Source organism: Mobula birostris, chromosome 2 (assembly GCF_030028105.1).
Source record: "Mobula birostris isolate sMobBir1 chromosome 2, sMobBir1.hap1, whole genome shotgun sequence".
Lineage (NCBI taxonomy): Eukaryota > Metazoa > Chordata > Chondrichthyes > Myliobatiformes > Myliobatidae > Mobula > Mobula birostris.
Window position 1 is genome coordinate 95,833,057 of NC_092371.1, and position 23,892 is coordinate 95,856,948.

Genomic DNA, 23,892 nt, shown 5'->3' on the forward strand with positions numbered 1-23,892 from the left:
TTCCCGATGTTGGAGGAGTCCAGAACCAGAGGCCACAGTTTAAGATTAAGAGGTAGACAATTTAGAACGGAGTTGAGGAAAAACTTTTTCACACAGAGAGTTGTGGTTCTGTGGAATGCTCTGCCTCACGAGTTAGATAGAGCTCTTAAAGATAGCGGAGTGAAAGGATATGGGAGAAGGCAGGAAAAGGGTACTGATTGTGGATGATCAGCCATGATCACAGTGAATGGTGGTGCTGGCTCGAGGGCTGAATGGCCTACTCCTGCACCTATTGTCTATTGACCAGTCTATACTTAAATTAATCCCCCCTTACTGCTTGCCCCTCTAATTTCTTGACATACAATGCCACACATTACCACTACTGTTTGTGATCTCACAAACAACTCCAATCAATGGTGTCTGCTCAATTCCGCCCATCAAGTCTGCTCTGCCATTCCATCATGGCTGATTTATTAGCCCTCTAAATTCCATACTCCTGCCTACTCCCTGTAACTTTTGGTGCCCTTATTAATCAAGAATTTATCAAACTCCACATTAAATATACCCAGTGACCTGGCCTTCACAATTGTCTGTGGCGATGAATCCCACAGATTCACCAACTTCTGTCTAATAAAATTCCTCCTCTAAAATTACTACAAATGGAGTAATTAAATTAACTTTTTTCAAAATGCCAAGATGGACTGAACTTTTTGAGGATCCTAACCATAATGCATCACCTAGTTTTAACTGGAATGTTGGCGGGGGGCGGTGGTTCTAAAATACAAGGAAGAAGTGTAAGATGAATAAATTAATTTTGCTGAGCTGACTATGAAAAGAGTCAGGACAATGAAGAAATATTGTTATCTAGAGTTAAAGAACATACCTTACTAAAGCAGTCAGGGAAAGAGAAAGCTAATGGCATGTTGGCCTTCATAACAAGGGGAGTTAAGTATAGGAGCAAAGAAGTCCTTCTGCAGTTGTACGGGGCCCAGGTGAGACCACACCTGGAGTATTGTGTACAGTTTTGGTCTCCAAATTAGAGGAAGGACATTCTTGCTATTGAGGAAGTGCAGCGGAGGTTCACAAGGTTAATTCCCGGGATGGCGGGACTGTCATATATTGAAAGATTGGAGCGACTGGGCTTGTATACACTGGAATTTAGAAAGATGAGAGGGAATCTGATTGAAACATATAAGATTATAAAGGGATTTGGCACGCTAAAGGCAGGAAACACGTTCCCGATGTTCAGGGAGTCCAGAACCAGAGGCCACAATTTGAGAATAAGGGGTAGGCCATTTTAGAACAGAGTTGAGGAAAAACTTTTTCACCCAGAGAGTTGTGGATCTGTGGAATGCTCTGCCTCAGAAGGCAGTGGAGGCCAATTCTCTGGATGCTTTCAAAAGAGAGTTAGATACAGCTCTTAATGATAGCGGAGTCAAGGGATATGGGGAGAAGGCAGGAACGGGGTACTGATTGTGGATGATCAGCCATGATCACAGTGAATGGCAGTGCTGGCTCGAAGGGCCGAATGGCCTACTCCTGCACCTATTGTCTATTGACCTCAATTCTCTATTCTAAAGGTACATCTTTCTATGCTGAGGCTGTGCCCTCTGGTCCAGCACAACACAACAGGAAACATTCTCTCTACATCCACTCTATCTGGACCTTTCTATATTCAATAAGTTTCAATGAGATCACCACTCATTCTTCTGAATTCCAGCGAGTACAGGCCCAGAGTCATCAAATGTTCCTCATAAGTTAACCCTTTCATTCCTGGGACCATTTTCATGAATCTTCTTAATAATGGAGTCCAACATCTTACCAACTACCACTGTTAGTCTAACTGGCCTATAATTTCTTATCTTTTAGTTCCCTCCCATCTTCAAGAGTGGAGAAAATTATCTACCACAGTTGGCAGTTTCATGTAAATTTCTGTTGAGAGTTGTCAAGCAGTTAAGTCTAATGTGCTGTGATATACTGCAAGAATACAAAATGTTAGTGTTCAAGGAAAAAACAATTTTTCTCCCTTCCCCCATATAATGTATTGAATATGCACACAGGTGAAGAAAACATCTGACCAAACTACAAGGTCCTTCATGGTTCTTCAATGAATAGAATGTGACAAAGAGAGGACGTACCTTCATTGTTTTTATGGTAGTTCAACTTAATGAGAGATTTAACATCCAATTTCTGGAACAGAAAAGAAAAGCTCTATAAATAGTTAGCAAATGATTTTGAAATACTTCAAAACAGTCATTGAATTCTCTTTCTCCGACTGTTTTTGTAAGGTATGTTCTTTAGCTCTAGATAACAATATTTCTTCATTGTCCTGACTCTTTTCATAGTCAGCTCAGCAAAATTAATTTATTCATCTTACACTTCTTCCCTGTATTTTTGAACCACCCCCCCGCCCCCACCAACATTCCAATTAAAACTGGGTGATGCATTCTGGTTAGGATCCTTAAGAAGTGCGATCCATCTTGGCCTTTTGAAAAAAGTTAATTTAATTACTTCATTTGTAGACAATTTCTCTTACTGTAGACTGATGAACATTCAGGTCTTTAGAAATGCTTTTGTAGCTTTTTCCAGCTTCACGTATCTCTACAATTCTTCTTCTAAGGTCCTCAGAAAGTTATTTTGATCAAGGCATGGTGCACATAAACAGATCTTTCTTAAGAGCAGGCTCTGTCAGTAACCTGACTTTGTGTGTCTTTTTTTATATAGGACAGGGCATCTCTACAACCCACACTTCCAATCTCACCTCATTGATTGGGACACAGGACTGCAACAGCTTTTGTAGGAGGCATAATCCCAAAGGTTCACATACTTTTTCTAACAAATACAAGTAATATTAGATATTTTTGTCAATAAATATATGAACAAGTATATTGTTTTGTGTTATTTATTTAATTAGGTTCTCTTTATCTAGTTTTAGGACTTGTGAAAATCTGATGACATTTAGATCATATTTATGCAGAAATAGGGAAAATTCTACAGGGTTCACAATTTTTCTAGCACCACTGTATATGTCACCATATACAACTCTGAGATTCGTTTTCTTATGGGCATATTCAGCAAGTCTTTAGAATAGTAACTATAACAAGATCAATGAAAGATCAACAGAGGGCAGAAGATAACAAACTGTGCAAAGGCAAATATAAAAAAAAGCAATAAATAACAACAACATAAAATATAGATTCTTTAAAAGTGAGTTTATTGGTTGTGGGAACATTTCAAAGAAGGGGCAAGCGAAATTGAGTGTAGTTAGCCCCTTTTACTCAAGGCCCTGATGGTTGAGAGGTAGTAACTGTTCTTGAACCTGGGGGTGCGAGTCCTGAGGCTCTTGTACCTTCTACCTGATGGCAACAGCGAAAGAGAGCATGACCTAGGTGGTGGTGATCTCTGATGATGTATGCTGCTTTCTTTCATCAGTGTTTCATGTAGATGTGCTCAACAGCAGGAAGGGATTTACCTTTTATGTACTAGGCCGAATACGCTACACATACACTCCACTTCTATAGAGGTTTGCCAAAGTTTTAGACGTCATGCCAAATCTCCGCAAACTCCTAAGAAAGTAGAAGCGCTGTCATGCCTTCCTTGCAATTGCACTTAGACACTGTGCCCAGGAAAGCTCCTCTGAAATAGTAACACTGAGGAATTTAAAGTTGCTAACCCTCTCTACCTCTAATCCTTCAATGAGGACTGGCTCATGTACCGCTGGTTTCCCTCTCCTGAAGTCTATTATCAGTTCCTTAGTCTTGCAGACATTGTGAGAGGTTGATCACCACCACTGATTCAGTCCATGACAGTGGTGTCATCAGCAAACTTGAATATATCTTCATTCAGGTCAGGAAACAGAAGATTAGCTTTCATGAGACTCCATTCATGCTGCGCACATGGCTCAGATCAATCAAAAATGGGCAGTAAATTCCTTCCCAGTTCACATCACAACAGGTTTAAATTCATACTAAATTGTTATGCCCCATAAGCTGTGAAGTAAGTACACTGTGTATGATGGTTTTGGTTCTCAAAATACTTAAGCTGGATCAGCTGCTCTCATTTTGACCTGCTTGTATGTCTCCCAACAATTGTCGAAGTTCCTTAAAAATAGTCTCACATTCCACACAAACCCATGTCAGCCTTGTTTATCTAGTACATGACGTGCTGGCCTATCTTGGCTCCTGATTCAGAAATACCTTGCATTCAAATTCTTTTGTTGTCCTGCGTCCCACTCTCTCAAGCATATAACTCTACAATATTTTAGTACTCCTCCAGCTTTGGCTTCTCACTCAACTAGTTTTTGCTGCTTCAACAACAGTGGTTGCTCCAACTATCTCACTTTTAGCTTTGGAGATCCGTCCTTAAACATCCACATCCTCCTCCTCCAAGACACTGCTTAAAGCTTACATTTTCGACCAAGCTTCAGTCACCCGCAAATTAAAGTTGAAAAAAACTACAAATGCTAGAAATCTAGGAAAAACAGATTTAATGCTTCAGAATGAAGACTCATCACTAAAACTTCATCTGCAGTAATGTTTCCATATGTACTTCACTTGTTTTAGAATAAGTGTAGCTTATATCCTCTATCACTTAGAATTCAGCCAGAAATAGTTACATTTTTCCACATAAAGATAAATATTGAAGTAGACAGTCATTTATGTCATCTAAGTTGTGAAAGTAAAATTACAAAATGCCTGAACAGAAATAAGGGAGACTGAGCTGTGATGCTTTGGCAATTGAGAAAATAGAGTAAAAGAGAGCTCATGGGACAACATGAACAAATAGTATGCTTTCCAATAAAATCTATCTTTAACTTAGCTGATCTGAAACAGATTGGTAGCATGAGTATTAAAATTAACTTGTGCTGGAAAAAAATTCTATTAGTTACATCCATCAAACTAGCCATGACAGAGAAGATGATGAAAATTGGTTGCTTTAGTAAAAGCACAATGAATAATGATTGTACATGAAGGACAGTCAACTGGACAACATTTTTAAAAATCCACAGAACCACAGATTAAGGAAACAGGAGATCCCACCTTTCTCCCTCTCCCACCCACACTAAGGCTTCCATTTCTGCCAGTCAGTAATCAAGTAACAGAAGCCTAAGCAACTACTTTATAGAGCACTATAATATCAAGTAAATTAATCCTTAAACTTCTGGACCTTGGTCTTGGAGCTCCATCTGCAACTGGCTTCTAGACTTCTTGACCAGCAGATCCTCAGCCAGTTAAAATTGGTCATAACATTTTATCTGCCCTGCCGCTCAATATTGGTGCTCCTGGAGTTGGGTTCTCTGTCGCCTGCTCCACTCCCTGTATACCCTTAGCTGTATGATGAGACACATTGTTAATTTCATCTTTTAATCAGAACCAAATTCCAAATCTGGGATATCCATCTGCCCTTTGGATTTACAGGCACCGCCGCAAAGAATTTACCTCTCTGGCATCAGGATAAAAATTTGTACATCATAGAAGCTATAGAACACTAAGGCACAGAAATAGGCTCTTCAGCCCATCTAGTCCATACCAAACTATTATTCTGCCTAGTTCCATCGACCTGCACCCAGACCATTGCCCTGCCTGCTCCTCCTATCCATGTACTGATCTAAATTTCTCTTGAATGATGAAATTGAACCTGCATCCACCACTTCCACTGGCATTTACAATATCACTACCCTTTGAGTTCCCCCTCATGCTCCCCTTCAAGATTTCACTTTTCACCTTTAAGCTCTAGATCTAGTCTCAGCCAACCCCAGTGGGAAAAAAACTGCTTGCATTTACCCTATCTGTACCCTTACAGTTTTGTATACCTCTATTAAATCTCCCCTTATTCTCCTGTGCCATCAGCTCGAAACCATTTGAAAGATATTCCACATGTCTAATACAGCCTACCATTTTCTGTTGAAATGGCAAGAAGTACAGAGAGTGCCCCGATAGTACCAATAACCAATTAAATATGCTTCTGTTCACTGATGGCTTGAGCAGCAGAAGGCAAATGTTGGGAGTCCTTTTTTTAAAAAGTTTAAAAGAGACTTGGGTTGCTTAAAGAAACTGCTGTAAAGCAAAAAAAAATTGGGGAGAAGAATCCCACGCTAGTAAAGTTTTAATACAGAAACCAGTTACAGAACAGTATTTGTTAATGTACAGGTCAGTGACTGCAAAATTATTCTTGGCTGGCATTAAAGTGGGAACACCAACATTTAACAAACTACACATGGACTATAATCAGAGAACGCAGAAAATAAATATTTGTTTTGAAAGAGTTTTTCATGACATCGTTAGAATATTTTAAAACTTTCAGATAAAATTACATTAAGGTGTCTAGTGGCTATGCTGCAACGGAAAAGGGAAGTTCTTCAACAGTCCCAAGAACATCTGTGAAGTGAATGAATAGTTAATCAGTGATACCAATTGAGAGAAAAATGTTTGCAAGATCGATATAATAACTGCCTGTTCTTTAATAAAACATTCAATATCTCATCTTAAAAGTCAGCACCGAAAACAGCATTGCTCACCCTGTGCACCAACAACTGTATCAATTAGTGTTAACAACATTTAAGGTTGACTTCAAGTTTCTGGGTATCCTGAGGAAGGGTCTTGGCCCAACACACCACTGGTTATTCCTTTCCATAGATGTTGCCTGGCCTGCTGAGTTCCTCCAGCATTTTGTGTTTGTTGATTAGTTGTTAATTCCCTGCTTATCCATGCAGATAATTTTGAAGAAATCTCACATGCATTAAAAAGATACTTATCAAACATAAAAATATTGTTCAGGAAAATAAGGCTTGTTCGAGCTAAAGATGGGAGCTACACACATAAAAGTTGCTGGTGAACGCAGCAGGCCAGGCAGCATCTACAGGAAGAGGTACAGTCGATATTTCGGGCCTCTGATCTGGGCTGACAATTACGTGCCAGGCAGCACCTAATTAATTAGCATGTTTATTTCGGCTTTTTTTCTTAAAGATGTGCTGTGTGCCTCCTGGCTACCACTGCATTCTCTGCTAATCGGTACAGTATCTGTCCGGGGCCCGGGGGTTGGGGTGGTGGGACACGGGGGTGGTGGGACACGGGGGTGTCATCTCATCATCGATCAGGGCAGGCAGCTCATCTTCTCCTATGACTGCCCGCCTCAATGTCAAAGTTCGTCGTCTGCTGTGGCTGATGTGGAAGGCTTGCTTGACTGCTGAGCCTCGCGCATTTTTCTATCACAGTTCTTTGTAAGCACTCAAACCATCCTGCAAATATCCCCTAAACCTACGTACCCTTTCAAGATTAAAGTCGTAGTTTATCATTGCAGCAAAAAGCTCACGCAGTTGCTTTACTTTCGCTACTGCATTGGCTTTCGATTGTTATCGTTTCCTCTTCCAATTGCATCAGCTCTCCATCTATCAGATCTTGGTCATGGGATGCCAAAACCTCTTCAACATCATCTTCGTCAGCTTTCACAAGCCAAACTCACTTTGTCCTTGCTTCGTTCACCACGATCGAAACGCTTAATTATGTCTAGTTTTACGCTAAATAAAACACCCTTACGAGCTCTTTCAGGTTTTTCTGACAACTTAGAACTCATCTTGCTAACGGCTGCTCAATGCAACGTGTTAAAGCAATGCCATCCCGAATCCGGGGGAGAGCGGCTGCTCGGGGCGCGTGCTGCCTTTTATCACGCGCTGATTTTTTTGCGTGCTGATTTTTTATCGCGTGCTGCCTTTCTTCATAACAGTGAAAACACCTTCTGAAAGCGAAAACAGGGTACTAATGTAGGTCTTTTGTAACAGTGAGGTTTCGTAAAGCGAATGTTCGAAAAGCGGGGGACACCTGTACATGAAAAAGGATGATTCATGTGAAGTTATATTATCAACTGAAAATCCTGTGCCTGGTTTTGACAATGTTTTTCTCTTTCTTTTTAAATCTTTTTATTGAATAAGTATACAAAAGGTAAGCCATATAGGCACTAATACACTGTTAGAATATAATAAAATTACAGGAGATATTAAAACAGAAAAGAAATGATACAAACAATGTAATTTAAACATAAAATAATAAGGTAACATAATAGTATACTAATTTTTATATATATATATCAATAGAAAAAGGAAAAAAAAAACAAAAAAACCCACCGTGCAACTAAACTAAAAGCACAGCAAAGCAATGGGCTAACTTGGAAACAAGTAGAGTTAAAAGACTTAAAATCACGTCCTCAAACCCGACCTCCATTAAAAACAGTAGGAAAAAAAACAAGGGAATATAACTATGGAGCAAAAAGGGGAAGAAAAAAAAATTACATTAAATGAAAATATTGAATAAAGATCTCCAGGTCTGTTCAAATTTAAGTGAGGAATCATAAAGATTACTTCTAATTTTCTCCAAATTCAAGCATATCGTCTGAGAAAACCAAAAAAAGGTAGATGGAGCATTAAGCTCTTTCCAATGTTGTAAGATACATCTTTTCGCCATTAAAGTAAGAAATGCAATCATTCTACGGGCTGAAGGAGAAAGATTACTCGAAATTTTAGGTAATCCAAAGATAGCAGTAATAGGGTGAGGAGAGATATCTATACTCAATACCTTTGAGATAATATTAAAAATGTCTCTCCAAAAAGTTTCCAGAGTAGGACAAGACCAAAACATATGAGTTAAAGAGGCTATCTGCCCCAGACATCTATCACAAAAAGGATTAATATGAGAATAAAAACAAGCTAATTTATCTTTGGACATATGTGCCCTATGAACAACTTTAAATTGAATTAGGGAGTGTTTAGCACAGATAGAGGAAGTATTGACTAATTGTAAAATCTGCCCCAGTCATCCACGGAAATGATAGAGCCCAATTCCTGTTCCCAATCTACCCTAATCTTATCAAATGGAGCTTTCCTAAGTTTCATAATAATATTATAAATCATAGCCGATGCACCTTTCTGACATGGATTAAGGTTAATTATAGTATCTAAAATATACGTAGGAGGAAGCATTGGAAAGGAAGAAAGTATGGTACTTAGGAAATTTCTAACTTGTAGATATCTAAAAAAATGTATTCTTGATAAATTATATTTATTAGATAATTGTTCAAAAGATATAAGGGAACCATCTAAAAATAAATCCAAAAACCATGAAATACCCTTAGTCTTCCAAATTTGAAAAGCACGATCCGTGAAAGAGGGAGGAAAAAATATGTTACCTAAAATAGGAATCGCTAGCCCAAATTGGTTAAGATCAAAAAATTTTCTGAATTGAAACCAAATACGTAAGGTATACTTAACTATCGGGTTAGAGACCTGTTTGAGGCGTTTCAAATCAAAAGGAAGAGAAGAACCTAAAATAGAGCCAAGTGTATAGCCCTGAGCAGATTGTAATTCCAATACTACCCATTTAGGAATGGATAGTATATCCTGGTCAAGTAACCAAAATTTCATATGTCAAACATTAATTGCCCAATAATAGAATCTAAAGTTAGGTAATGCTAAACCTCCATCTCTCTTAGCTTTCTGTAAATGTATTTTACCCAGTCTCGGGTTTTTATTTTGCCAAATAAATGAAGAAATTTTTGAGTCAACTTTATCAAAAAAGATTTTGGAACAAAAATCGGTAATGCCTGAAATATATATAAAAATTTTGGCAGAAAAAACATCTTAACTGCATTAATACGACCAAAGTTAAATATAATGGAAACCATTTAGATGAAAGTTGAGTAATATGGTCAATGAAGGGTAAAAAATTAATCTTAAATAAATCTTTGTGTTTACAAGTAATTTTAATCCCAAGATATGAAAAATAATTATTAATCAATTTAAACGGAAAGTTGTGATATAAGGGAAGTTGTTTATTAATCGGGAAAAGTTCACTCTTACTAAGATTTAATTTATAACCTGAAAAAAGACTAAATTGTGCTAATAAATCTAAAACAGCAGGGATGGATTTTTGAGGATTAGAAATATATAAAAGTAAGTCATCAGCATAGAGTGATATTTTATGGGACTTTAAGCCCCGAGTTATCCCAGTAATATTTGGAGATTCTCGAATGGCAATTGCAAGAGGTTCTAATGCAATATCAAATAATAAAGGACTAAGAGGACAGCCTTGTCGAGTACCTCAAAAAAGAGGGAAAAAAGATGAGCTTAAAGAGTTAGTACGGACCGAGGCTACAGGAGAATAATATAAGTTTGATCCAGGATATAAATTTCGAGCTAAAATTAAACATTTCAAGCACCTTAAATAAGTAAGGCCATTCTACTCTATCAAAAGCTTTCTCAGCATCTAAAGAGATAACACACTCAGGAACATTTTGTGAGGGGGTATAAACAATATTTAACAGTGTACATATGTTATAGAAAGAGTAATGACCTTTAATAAAACCCGTTTGGCCTTCCGAAATAATAAAAGGAAGTACTTTTTCTAATCTGTTTGCTAATAATTTAGAAAAAATTTTAGAATCAACATTTAATAAAGATATTGGTCTATAAGATGCACATAGAGCAGGATCTTTATCCTTCTTTAATATTAGAGAGATTGACGCTCTATTGAAAGATTCAGGAAGTTTACCCAGTCTTAATGAAGCCTCGAAAACCCTACAGAACCACGGGATTAATGAAGATGCAAAACATTTATAAAATTCTGCGGTAAACCCATCAGGGCCAGGAGCTTTCCCCAGGTTCATAGAGGAAATAACATTCTTAATCTCATCAGTGGTAATGGGAGTATCTAGCATAGAAGACATATCCTGTGAAATCTCAGGGAATTCTAGGTTATCTAAAAAATCATTCATATATTTAGAGTCTCGAGAGAACTCTGATTGATATAAGGAAGAATAAAAATCAAAAAAGGTTTGATTAATCCCTGCATGATCAAGTATCAATCGATTATTTTGATTATAAATCTGATTAATTTGAGACTTAGTATAATTAGATTTCAATTGGTTACCCAACAGTTTGCCAATTTTGTCACTGTGTACATAAAATTCACTTCTTGTTTTCTTTGATTGGTTTACAATCGAGGACGAAAGTAATAAACTGTGTTCCATTTGAAGTTCAGTTCTTTGTTTATATAACTCCTCAGAGGGAGCTATAACATATTTCTTATCAATTTCCTTAATCTTGTCCGCAATTACCAATTCCTCCTGCTTCAGCTTCTTCCTCAAAGCAGCAGAATACGAGATAGTCTGACCACGAATATAAGCTTTAAAAGTATCCCAAAGAATGTTCACAGAAATATCCTCTGTATAGTTGATTGTAAAAAAAAGATCAATCTGTTCATTCATAAAGTTAACAAAATCCGAGTCCTGAAGCAACAGCGAATTAAAACGCCATTGTCTATTATTTTGTGTATTGGCCTGAATTTTAATAGAAAGCTTAAGTGGAGCATGATCCGAAATGGTTATAGAGTCATAATCACATTTAATCACTGAAGAAATAAGGCAAGAGTCAATAAAGAAATAATCAATTCTTGAATAGGAATGGTGAACATGTGAAAAAAAAGAAAAATCTTTTTCCTGAGGATGCAAAAAACGCCAGATGTCCGTCGACCCAGAATCAGAGAGGAATGAATTAATCAAAGCTGCAGATTTATTAGGTAAGGTCCGTAGAGGAGCCGAATGGTCCAAAGCTGGAGATAAACAGGTATTAAGATCTCCGCCCCAGATCAACGAAAACTCATTCAAATTCGGGAACTGATTGAATAATGATTTATAAAATTCCGGACAGTCCATATTGGGAGCATAAACATTAACCAAAACTACCTTTTTATTAAATAGTAAACCACTAACCAGTAGAAATCTACCATTCGGATCAGAGATAATATCATGTTGTATAAAAGTAACTGAAGAGTCTATAAAAATAGAGACGCCTCGAATCTTAGCATTAGAGTTCAAATGAAACTGTTGTTCCTTCCAGAATTTAAAAAAACGTAATCTGTCCCCCCTCCGCACATGGGTCTGTTGTAAAAATAGAATTTGTGCTTTAAGTCTCCGGAACACTTTAAAAACTTTTTTCCTTTTAATAGGATGGTTAAGACCATTAGTATTCCAGGAGACAAAATTAATAATAGACTCCATAAACCCCTAAAGTCAACCCGCAAAAAGGAGGATTGACGATAGGCTCGACCCACGAACCCGGAAAGGGAACAGAACAAGCAAGAGATACCAGGAAGGAGAACGCAACCAATACTTCAATAGTGTAAATAGCCCAAGAAGAAAAAAACAAAAACGTGAAGCCCCTCCCACCACCCCCCACCCCATGACCCCAAGGCTAAATCTAAAACAGACCAGCCGGAAAGAAGCAAGCACTAAAACTACCCCCATGACTTCCGATAGACGCTCACTAAAAAAAAGTGTAAATATAATAAAGATCAGCAAATTATAAAACAGTAAAAGAATAAAAAAAAGTAAATCAATTAAAACAAACACTTAATATAACAGAGAAAAAGCCAGAAAACATTAAAAAACCGCAACAAACCCCAGACCCTATGAATAAACAAAAAAAAGAAATGAAATTATTAACATAAACTAGTTATAAAAACCTACAAAAAAAAATTTAAAAACTACAAAATTTAAGGCCTCAAAGGAAATACGTAGAATGACGCTGAGGAAATAACCACTCAGAATCCCCTGGGAAAAAGAAAGGAATGACACAGATAGAAAGAGAGTTTAGCAGCCATATTAATTAATCAAAAATACACTTTTCTGCCCATATAAGGCAAAAAAAAATTAAGGCCAACAGATTCACAACCTCCGATCAAACGGAGATAGTTAAAAATTACGATTAAGTTGTTGAAGGTGAAAATTGATCCAGATAACTCTGGGCATCCGATGGAGATTCAAAAAAACGGAAGGTTCCATCCGACGTGCGAATCCTTAGACGTGCTGGGTAAAGCAGCGCTGGTTTTAAATCCATCTTGTAGAGTTCCGACATCACAGATCTGTAATGAACCCGTTGATCCCAAATTGGTTTGCTGAAATCCTCCACGAATCGGAAATTAAGATCCGAAAAATCAATGTAACCTTTAGATCGAACGAATCGAAACAGTTTCTCCTTGTCTTGAAAGTAATGAAAACGTAAGATGACATGTCGAGGTTTATCTGACTTAGACGAGTATGATGGAACTCTGTGAACACGATCCAATAACGGTGGTTGGTCAGGAAATACAGTAGGAAATGCATCTTTTAAAAGTTGAGAAAAAAACTTCATAGGGTTGTCAGATTCAACAGCTTCACGCACACCAATCATTCGAAGATTCTGCTGTCGCATTCTGGATTCTAAGTTTTTAAAGGTCAGAAAGTCAAGTTTTTTCTTCATTATAGTAATTGTTTCTTCAATTTTCCCCATCTTGAGTTCATTTTGTTGCGTGGATTTTTGAAGATTAGATATAGCCGACTTATGTTCCGTAATAGATAATTGTATTTTATTGATTGAATCGGCTATTTTCTGGAAATTAATTGAAATTTCCAAATGAATCAGTTCCATAATAGAGGTTGAAATTTCACTTTGAATTAGATCCGATATAGCTTTCAAAGTCACCGGTGGTTCAGTCGGAGGAAGATCGGTACCTTTCGGTCTAACCGGAGGTTTGCCGTCTTTCCCATTTTTTCCATTCTTAGACATAGCAGACCTTAAAAACATCCCATTATCGAAGAGTCCAATTTGTTCCAAAGTATTGTAAAAGTCGATGCCTTAATGGTTAGTTAAAATATAGCTGATCATAAGAAGAAAAACTCAGAGGTAATGGAGCGAGTCAAGAACATGACTTCACTCCATGAGCTCTACCGGAAGTCCCGTCGACAATGTTTTTCTCATCACAGAATAACATGGAAAAAAAACAAAAGGAGATAAGTATCCAGTCATTTTTGTCTAATGAAAGCAACTTAAACATGTGACAAAAAGCAAATGACCAGGATTGAGAGTTAGCTGGTGAAGCCTGAATCAGCTGACCCAACTGCTGATGTGTACACATGTCAAACATAGGCTTCATTTAATCCAGGATCAGATGATTAACAAGATCAAGCAATAAACTATATACATGTACAAGTATAAGTGTCAGGAAACTATTGAACCTGGAGATTCCACTTCTACATGTATAAAAGGGATTAAAGCATAATTAAACCTAAATAAACTGAACCAAAGAATGAAAAAATAGAAATAGAAAAATGCTATGATGTCACTGGTACTCAGAGGGCTGAGTTAGGGAAAGAGGTTGGGCAAGTTGGGCCTTTACTCCTTGGAGCATAGGAGACTGAGAAGTAACCATACAGAGGCGTATCAAACCATGAGGGGCACAGATAGGGTGAATAAGCACATTCTTTTTCCTCAGGGCTAGGAAATCAAAACCAAAGGGCACAGGTTTAAAGCAAGAGGACAGAGATTGAATAGAGACATGAGGGAACACTTGTATAGCAAGAACTGCTAGAGAAAGTGGCTGAGGCACTTATTTGGATAGGAAGTGTGTAGAGGCACATGGGACAAACACTGGCAACTGAGACTGGTTTAGATGAGGCACCTTGATCAGCATGGACCAGCTAGACCAAACAGCCTGTTTCCATGTTGTATAACTTTATGACTCTAAAAACCAAGAAAGGAGAAATAGCAATAGCTAAATGCAACAAACTAAAGAAATAATCAGAGAACATAGTAAAAGTGGTCCATTCAGTTATAAAATAACTTGTATGAAGAATGCACCATGTAATTAGGGATGGAACTAAAGAGAGATGGTAAAAAAGTAGACAAACTGTCAAACAGTAAAGATGTAGATTTCAGTAAATACAAGCTATCGATGGACACTCTACAAAAGGGTAAATTAGAAATAAAAACTGCACACTAAGATCTACACAAGCAGAAAGGATCTTCGCAGCAATCCAACAGTTGGAGACTCTCTGAGAATGTTCCTGTTGAATTTCAACTACATAAGTGTAAGCATTAATTACAACAGAGAAACTGATTAAAGCTACACTTAGTGGCCATTTAGGTACACCTGCACACCTACTGGTTAATGCAAATAACTAATGAGCCAATCACATGGCAGCAACTCAATACATAAAAAAGCATGCAGACATGGTTAACAGGTTCAGTTGTTGTTCAGACCAAACATCAGAATGGAGGAGAAATGCGATCTGAATGACTTTGACTGTACAAAAATTGTTGGTGATAGACAGGGAAGTTTGAGTATCTCAGAAACTGCATATCTTCTGGAATTTTCGTGCACAACAGTTTCCAGAGTTTACAGAAAATGATGTCAGAAGCAAAATACATCCACTGAAGGGCTGTTCTGTGTGCAAAAACACCTTGTTACTGAGAAAGATCAGACCAGAATAGCCAGACTAGTTCAAGCCAACAGAAAAGCAAGAGTAACTCAAAACAACCACGCGCTACAAAATTGGTACGCAGAAGAGCATCTCTACATGCACAACATGTCAAGTTTTGAAGTGGATGGGTTACAGCTGCAGAGTACCATATGGGGTTCCACACCTGTATCTAATGAAGTCGCCACTGAGTATATTAGGTATTATGGGATATGTTCAGAAAAATATAGATTTTTTTAAAAGTTGTACACAGATTGGGGGAAACAACGATGGACCAAGAAAATAAATATTTCAAACACCTAAGAAGGTGAAAGAAGACTCAGAGACAGAAAAGGATGAAAAGTCCAGGGAGCACAGATAAAGACAGGGGAGTATAGCAAGGGAACATGGAGGATGAGACTGCCTTAATCTAATCACATGCAATTTACTTGTTATTTCATGCTCTCGTTATTTGCATTTGCACATTTTTTGCTTTCTATGCTCTACTTCATTTTTCATTGATCCTGTTATAGTTATTATTCTATATATTTTCTGAGTATGGCTGACAACCTACCGATGCTCACCACTAAGATCGAGGCGAGAAGACTGCAACTAGCGGGGCACTGTCTACGCCACCCCGAGCTACCTGCCAGCCTAGTCATCATATGGGAGCCCAAGCATGGGAAGATGAACCCTGGGTGCCCTCCCAAGACTATGGTCAACACGCTCCTAGAAGACAGCGGCACGGCTAATGTAGATGAACTGAACACACTGATGAGAGAGAGGGAGAAGTGGAGAGTCCATCATCATGCCCAACACCAGCCCCCTAGGCCTGAGTCAAAGTAGTAGTAGCAGCAGCAGCAGCAGGAAAATGAATCGCAGAGTGTGGTGACATATATGTACTCTGATAATAAAATTTACCTCCAACTTCTTGAACTTTATACGCCAGGTACTGGGGAAGGGAAAGCACTAGACTGGACCAAATGAGTTTGAAAACAATCAAAATAGGGCTGAGCATTCATGAATCACAGGCCAACTGTGATCTGATCCTAACAAAACCTTGTGCCTGTAAAGAGCAAGTTTCCCAGTATAACAGGAAGGTTGACCACACTTACGTGCAAAGTTAGTTCAACAGCACTAAGGACTCTTATGTTGGATGGATAAAGAGGCTTGGCAAAGGATCCAAGACAAATTTCAATCAGCCCCACCTACCAAAATAATGGTACTAGTAAACATGGCACACCAGCTTCACTATGAAGGAAGTGGTAGATATCACCTCACAAGATCAGCATCTTCTTGATCTTTAAAAGGACAGCTTTAAAAGTATAGAATTAGAACCAATATGTAGGACATCTTTGGAACACTACCACTTGGTGATCAACATATACAAGCACAAAAGCAGAATGCTAGCACACTGCCAACATCCTATGGAACCGAGTACAAGGTAGCTCCAATCAAGCAAAGGACAAGAAATAAAATCCTCCCTTGGGCCCTATTGTGATCAGGCTGCAAATCTGAAAATTGAAAACACTCAGAAATGGATTACAGCTACTGTGATCTCCACACAGGCTAGTATTTGTCAAGCAAAATAATGCAAGCAGTAGGACTGCAGCAGCTATGGAAAGTCAGGGAGTATAAGAGGACCACGCTGAGCAAAAAGTGAAACAATCCAATTGCCAAGGACCCAAACAGAAAGGAACTCAAAACCCTTAGCTCCACATTGCTGAGCTGAGAAATTCTACATCTTGAATCAATTAGGATATTCCAGAGTACAGCAGAGAAATGAGAATACTCCTGAAAGAACAATAGCCAGAATTTCTTTAAATAGCTGACACTGCACAGCTTTCACCAGCATGCTGAGTTTTACGTATCTTGATCATGGCCAAATGCCATTTTGACAGACCTGCTTCATAATATCAAAAACATTGCGATTCTCCTCCATTTTTTGAGAGTTCCTGACAAGCCCTTTCCTTTCAGCTGAAAGATGAAGACAAGGAATCTCATTTGTCATGTTTGGGTTTCACTCACAAGGGGTCTTTGCTGAGATTCGATTCAATTCAAGTTTAATTGTCATTTAACCATATATGAATACTCATGAATACAGAAAAACGAGAGTTACTACAGGGTCAAAGTGCAAAGACACATTACCAACAGTCACACAAGATCACAATCATATAATAAGAATTCCCTCCCCTTATGATCATTACAGAACATCTCTATGGTGCTTCCCAAACTACATTAGGTCTTACTGGTAAAATTAACTGAAATAACTAAGTATGTGTAAGACCATAAAACATAGAGCATAAGTCGGCCGGTCATTGCTGATTAAGACCATAGGGCCATAAGATATAGCAGAATTTGGCCATTTGGCCCATCCAGTCTGCTCTGCCATTTCATTATCACTGTTCTAATTTTTCTTTCAGCCCCAGTCTCCTATCTTCTCCCCATATCCGTTCATGCCTGACCAATCAAGAATCTATTAACCTCTACCTTAAATATACATAAGGACTTGGCTTCCACAGCTGCCTGTGGCAAAGAATTCCACATATTCACACTCTCTGTCTCTCTGGCTATCCATCCCATAGGATGATAATGGTTCCTTTCAGTAAGTTACTGGGGTTTGTGAGGATACTCCACTCCTCAGGAACAGCGTGTGCGTGATTGGATTTTAGGTGAGTAGGGGGTTGCACAGGTCCAGACCCACCCTCTCGACGTCCCCTCCCGGATCCAGTGGCATGGTGAGGTCCAAGACGGCTGGAGAAAGTTCTGTTGCAGTGAATGGCCAGACCAAGCTTCAATGCAAGGGATGCCCTTTCCGCGCTTCACGGCACGTGTTTGCTAGATGGTCGTTGACCCTATGAGAGGGTTCATCCGCCCTTTGACAGGTCTTGTTTTTCGTCCTGCAGGGTGTCTAGCCACCCTCCTCACCAGGCAAGCCTAGTGGGGGAGCCGGTTTAGTCGCCGACCACCCGACCATGCGACAGGTAGTACTGGGTTGCATGGTACCAGTAGGACTCAGACGAGTGACCTGACAAATAAATATTCACCACTATCTGGATAAAGAAATCCTTCCTCATCTCTGTTCTAAAAGGATGCCCCTCTATTCTGAGGCTGTGCCCTTTGGTTTTAGGCTCTCCTACCACAGGAAACATCCTCTCCACATCCAATCTATTGAGGCCTTTCAACATTCTATAGGTTTCAATTAGATCACCACTTCATTCTTCTAAATTCCAGTGATTACAGACCCAGAGGCATCAAACACTCTTCATATGACAAGCCATTCAATCCTGGAATCATTTTTGTGAAACTCTTTTAAACCCTCTCCAGTTTTAGCATATCCTTTCTAAGATAAAAGGCCCAAAACTGCACACAATACTCCAAATGAGGCCTCACCAGTGCTTTAAAGTCTCAACATTACATCCTTGCTTTTATATTCTCATCCTCTTGAAATGAATGCTAACATCGTATTTGCCTTCCTCACCACAGGACTCCTTTTCTATAGACTCACTTTTCTATATTTTCTCTCCATTTAGAAAATACTCAACCCTTACATTTCTTCTACCGAAGAGCATGACCATACACTTCCTGACACTGCATTCTATCTGTCATTTCTTTAACCATTCTCCTAATCTGTCTAAATCCTTTGGTAGCCTCTCAACGTCCATAAAATGACCTTCCACTCTGTCTGTCTTCATATCATCTGGAAACTCTGCGAAAACGCCATCAATTCCAAATCATTGATATATAATGTGAAAAGAATTGGTCCCATCAGAGACTCCTGTGGAACACCACTAATCACCGGCAGTCAACCAGAAAAGGCTCCTTTTATTCCCAGTCTTTCCCTCCTGCCAATCAGCCTCTGCATTATCCATGCTAGAATCTTTCCTGTAATAGTTCGTTAAGCAACTTCATGTGTGGGACCTTGTCAATGGCCTTCTGAAAATCCAAGAACACAACGTCAACCAATTCTCTTTTGTCTTTCCTCCTTGTTATTTCTTCAAAGAATTCCAACAGATTTGTCAAGCAAGATTTTCCCTTAAGGAAACCATGCTGGCTATGGGCTATTTTATCTTGTGTCCCCAAGTACCCTGAGACCTCATCTTTAATAATCAACCAATTCAACATCTTCCCAACCACTGAGGTCACACCACTGGTCTATAGTATCCTTTCTTCTGCCCTTCTCCCTTCTTGAAGAATGGAGTGACATTTGTAATTTTTCAGTCTTCCAGAACCTCTAGAAAGAAGCACAAAGTTTCGGGCCGAGACCCTTCGTCAGGACTAACTGAAAGAAGAGATAGTAAGAGATTTGAAAGGGGGAGGGATAGATTCGAAATGATAGGAGAAGACAGGAGGGAGAGGGATAGAGCTAAGAGCTGGAAAGTTGATTGGCAAAAGGGATACAAGGCTGGAGAAGGGAGAGGATCGGATCATGGGACGGGAGGCCTAGGGAGAAAGAAAGGGGGAGAGGAGCATCAGAGGAAGATGGAGAGCAGGCAAGGAGTAATTGTGAGAGGGACAGAGAGAGAAAAAAAGGAAAAAATAAAAAATAATAAATAAATAAGGGATGGGGGTAAGAAGGGGAGGAGGGGCATTAACAGAAGTTAGAGAAGTCAATATTCATGCCATCAGGTTGGAGGCTACCCAGACGGAATATAAGGTGTTGTTCCTCCAACCTGAGTGTGGCCTCATCTTGACAGTAGAGGAGGCCATGGATAGACATATCAGAATGGGAATGGGATGTGGAATTAAAATGTGTAGCCATTGGGAGATCCTGCTTTCTCTGGCGGACAGAGCGTAGGTGTTCAGCTTTCTACTTTCAGCAATCAACTTTCTAGTTCTTAGCTCTATCCCTCCCCTTCCTGTCTTCTCTTACCATTTCAGATCTCCCCCTCCCCCTTTCAAATCTCTTATTTTCTCTTCTTTCAGTTAGTCCTGACGAAGGGTCTCGGCCCGAAACATCAACTGTGCTTCTTCCTACGGATGCTGTCTGGCCTGCTGTGTTCCACTAGCATTTTGTGTGTGTTGCTTGAATTTCCAGCATCTATAGATTTCCTCGTGTTTGCATTCCAGAATCTAGTTATTCTTGAAAGATCAATACTAATGCCTCCACAATTTCTTCAGCCACCTCTTTCAAAAGCTTGGGGTGTACACCATCTGGTCCAGGTGATTCATCTCCTTCAGGCCTTTCATTTTCCCAAGAATCTCCTCTCCAGTTATGGTAACTTCACACACTTCATGACCCCAATACCTAGAACTTCCACCATAATGCTAGTGTCTTCCACAGTGAAAACTGGTGCAAAATACGTAGTTAGTTTATCCGCCATTTCCTTGTCCTCCATTACTACCTCTCCAGCATCATTTTCCAGCGCTTTGATATCCACTCTCGCCTCTTTTATACTTCAGGTATCTGAAGAAACTTTTGGTTTCCGCTTTAATATTACTGGCTAGCTTACTTTCGTATTCCACCTTTACCTTCTAAATGATTTTTTTAGTGGTCTTCTGTTGGATTTTAAAAGCTTCACAATCCTCTAACTTCACACTGATTTTTGCTCTATTATATGCCCTCTCTTTGGCTTTTATATTGGCTTTGACTTCTCCTGTTAGCCATGGCATCTTGCCTTTACAATACTTCTTCCTCTTTGGGATGCATATATCCTGTGCCTTCTGAATTGCTTCCAGAAATTCAAGCAATTGCTGATCTGCCGTCATCCCTGCCATTGTTCTTTTTCCATCAATACTGGCCAGCTCATCTCTCATGCCTCTGTAATTTCCTTTACTCCACTGTAATACTGATAAATCTGACTTTAGCTTCCCCTTCTCAAATTTCAGTGTGAATTTGATCATATATTCTGGTTCATTGCACAACACCCAATCCAGATTAGCTAATCTCCTAGCAGGCTCAATCATGAGCTACTCTAAAGAGCCACCTTGTAGGCACTCTCAGAATTCCCCATCCTGGAAGTTATTATACCTCTCAATCCTGTTTTTGTGTCTTCTCCCCCTAACCTTTGATGCCCTAACTAACCAAGAACAAGAACTCCACATTAACTACACTCAATGATTTGGCCTCCACAGTCATCTGTGACAATGAATTCCACAGATTCACCACTAAATAAATTCCTTTTCATCTCTGTTCTAAGTGGACTAAATGGACTATTTTGAAGCTGTGCACTCTAGTCATAGACTCACCAAGTGTAGGAAACATCCTCTCCAGATCTACTCTATCCAGACCTTTCAATATTCGATAGGTTTCAATGAGATCCCCCTCATTCTTCTAAACTCTAGCGGGTAATGGTCCAGAGCCATTAAATGCTCCTGATTGTACAGCACAGAATCATGCCTTTCAGCCCAATACATCCATGCCAATCAAGATTTCTATCTACGCTCATCCCATATGCCAGCATTTGGTCCTCTCAACTTTTCCTATCCATGTACTTGTTCAAATGCCTTTTAAACATTGTAATTGTACCTGCCCCCATTAGATACCTTTTATATTTTTATACGCTCTCTTTAAAGGCATAGTCTCTATTTTAGACTCCCCTACCCCAGAAGAAAAAGAATGCAACAATCTACCCCTTATAATTTTATAAATGTTCATAAAATCACTCATCAGCTTCCTTCACTCCAGAGAAAACAAGCCTGTACAGTCTGTCCTTGTAACTCAAGCCCTCCAGTCCAGGAACTTTTCTTGCACCCTGCTGAGCTTAATCACATTCTTCCTATAGCATGGCAACCAGAAGTGTATGGTCCAAGCAGTTTCGCCAATATTCCAAGTGCTTCGAAACTAACACTTTATACAACTGCAACATAATGTCCCAATCCCTATACTCAATGCTTTGAAACATGAAGTTAAGATTAACATATGCCTTCTTCATCACTCATCTATAACTGGAAGTGCAACTGTAACGAAAACCAATTTCCCCCGGGATCAATAAAGTATGACTATGACTACTATATACCTGTGCTGCTACTATCGGGGGTCTATGCTCTGACGAAGAGTCGTAGCTTGAAACATTGGCTCTTCATTCCTCTCCATAGACGTTGCCTGACTTGCTGAGTTCCTCCAGCATTTTGTGTCCATTATTCAAGGGACAATGTACTTGGACCTCAGGGTCACTCTGCTCAATGGCGCTACAACAGGTATATCTTGATCTGGATTATAAGTATAATTGTTAATTTTGCAGAATACTGCTAGTAAAGTTTTGCAATTCACTATTGAAAGTTAGTTTATCTTTAAATTCTCAACTGCTAAGCATCAATGAGCCAAAAATGTAATGTTTGACTCTGTCAATGCCAGTAGTGAAAACAAATCCTTTGTGCTTGATCTCTTTTGTGTACAATCAGCAGCTTGGCTGGGTTTCAGAACAAGCATACCTCATCAGTGCAAGACAGGAATGGTGTTCTTATATAAACAAGGGAAAATCTGCAAATGCAGGAAATCCAACCAACACACACAAAATGCTGGAGGAACTCAGCAGGCTATGCAGCATCTATGGAAAAGAGAACAGTTGACATCTTGGGCCAAGACCCTTCAGCAGCTGCCTGGTCTGCTGAGTTCCTCCAGCATTTTGTATGTGATGTACCCTGGGGCATTTCTTTCAAAATTATTCTCTCACTATTAGACTGGATTCTAGATAAAACACTCACTAAACACATCTGTCCTACAATTTTAGCCTTTTACAAAGCATTTATTAGTGATCATACTCATTACTTAAGACTGTAAATCTGTTTATTTAATTGTTTGTTTATTTAGATACAGTGTATCTTCCAGCCCTTCAAGCTGTGCCGCACAGCAATCCCTGGATTTAATCCTAGTCTAATGACCAATTAACCTACCACTCGGTACGCCTTTAGAGTGTGGGAGGAAACCAGAGCACTCGGAGGAAACCCATGCAGTCACATCACAGGGAGAACATAGAAACTCCTTAGAGGCAGTGCTAGGAATTGAACCCAGGTCGTTGGTACTGTAAAGCATTGTGCTCACCACTACGCTACCATGCTGCCTCCTGGAATCTAGAATCCTTCATCAACTTCTCCACATTGCTGTCTTTAAGATACTCCTTTAAACCTGCCTTCTGACCAAACTTTCATCATTTATTCTAATATCTCTTACCCACTAAGCATCAAAATGTCATTGATAATGCTCTGTAAGATTTTTTTCACTACTTTAAAAGGTGACACATAACTGAGTATTCAAGCTGAGTTACCAATTCCCCATTTGGATTTAGCCTTTGTGATCAGATATTTCAACGAGAACATGTTTACAAGAAAGGCTGCCATGAGTGATACCATCTGGTTTAATTAACACAGTTTGCAGTTCATGCAGTTGTGGTGAATGACCATCAACTTGCATCTGACTAAAATTAGCGGCAGAATTAATGATGTAATGCTCTTGATACACCATGAACAACTCCATGTAATAGTCAATAACAATTTTGAATGCATCCTGCCAGAAGGGTTTTTGTGGTCGAGAGTAAGCTGGAAGAATTACTTTTTCCTTGATGCTCTAAATACAAGCAGTAACAACAAAAGGGCATTTTCTCAGTAGTGAGATGATTCACTAGAATCCAGTGAACAATCTGGCCACTGATAAAATGTTCCCTTGCTGTCACTGCCTGACTGGATTCTTTCCTCACTGGTATAGGACATAAA

At 39.1% G+C, this 23,892-nt stretch overlaps 1 protein-coding gene across 3 annotated transcripts in view; it reads right to left on the reverse strand.

Annotated features, from left to right (window-relative positions):
• The window catches only part of ppil2 (peptidylprolyl isomerase (cyclophilin)-like 2), a 352,242-nt gene that overhangs the window by 283,856 nt on the left and 44,494 nt on the right, over positions 1 to 23,892 (reverse strand). For all 3 annotated transcript variants that reach the window (XM_072245362.1, XM_072245369.1, XM_072245376.1), the window contains one exon: positions 2,118 to 2,169. In XM_072245362.1, coding sequence (XP_072101463.1) covers positions 2,118 to 2,169 — 52 coding nt within the window. The remainder of the gene's footprint in view (positions 1 to 2,117; positions 2,170 to 23,892) is intronic.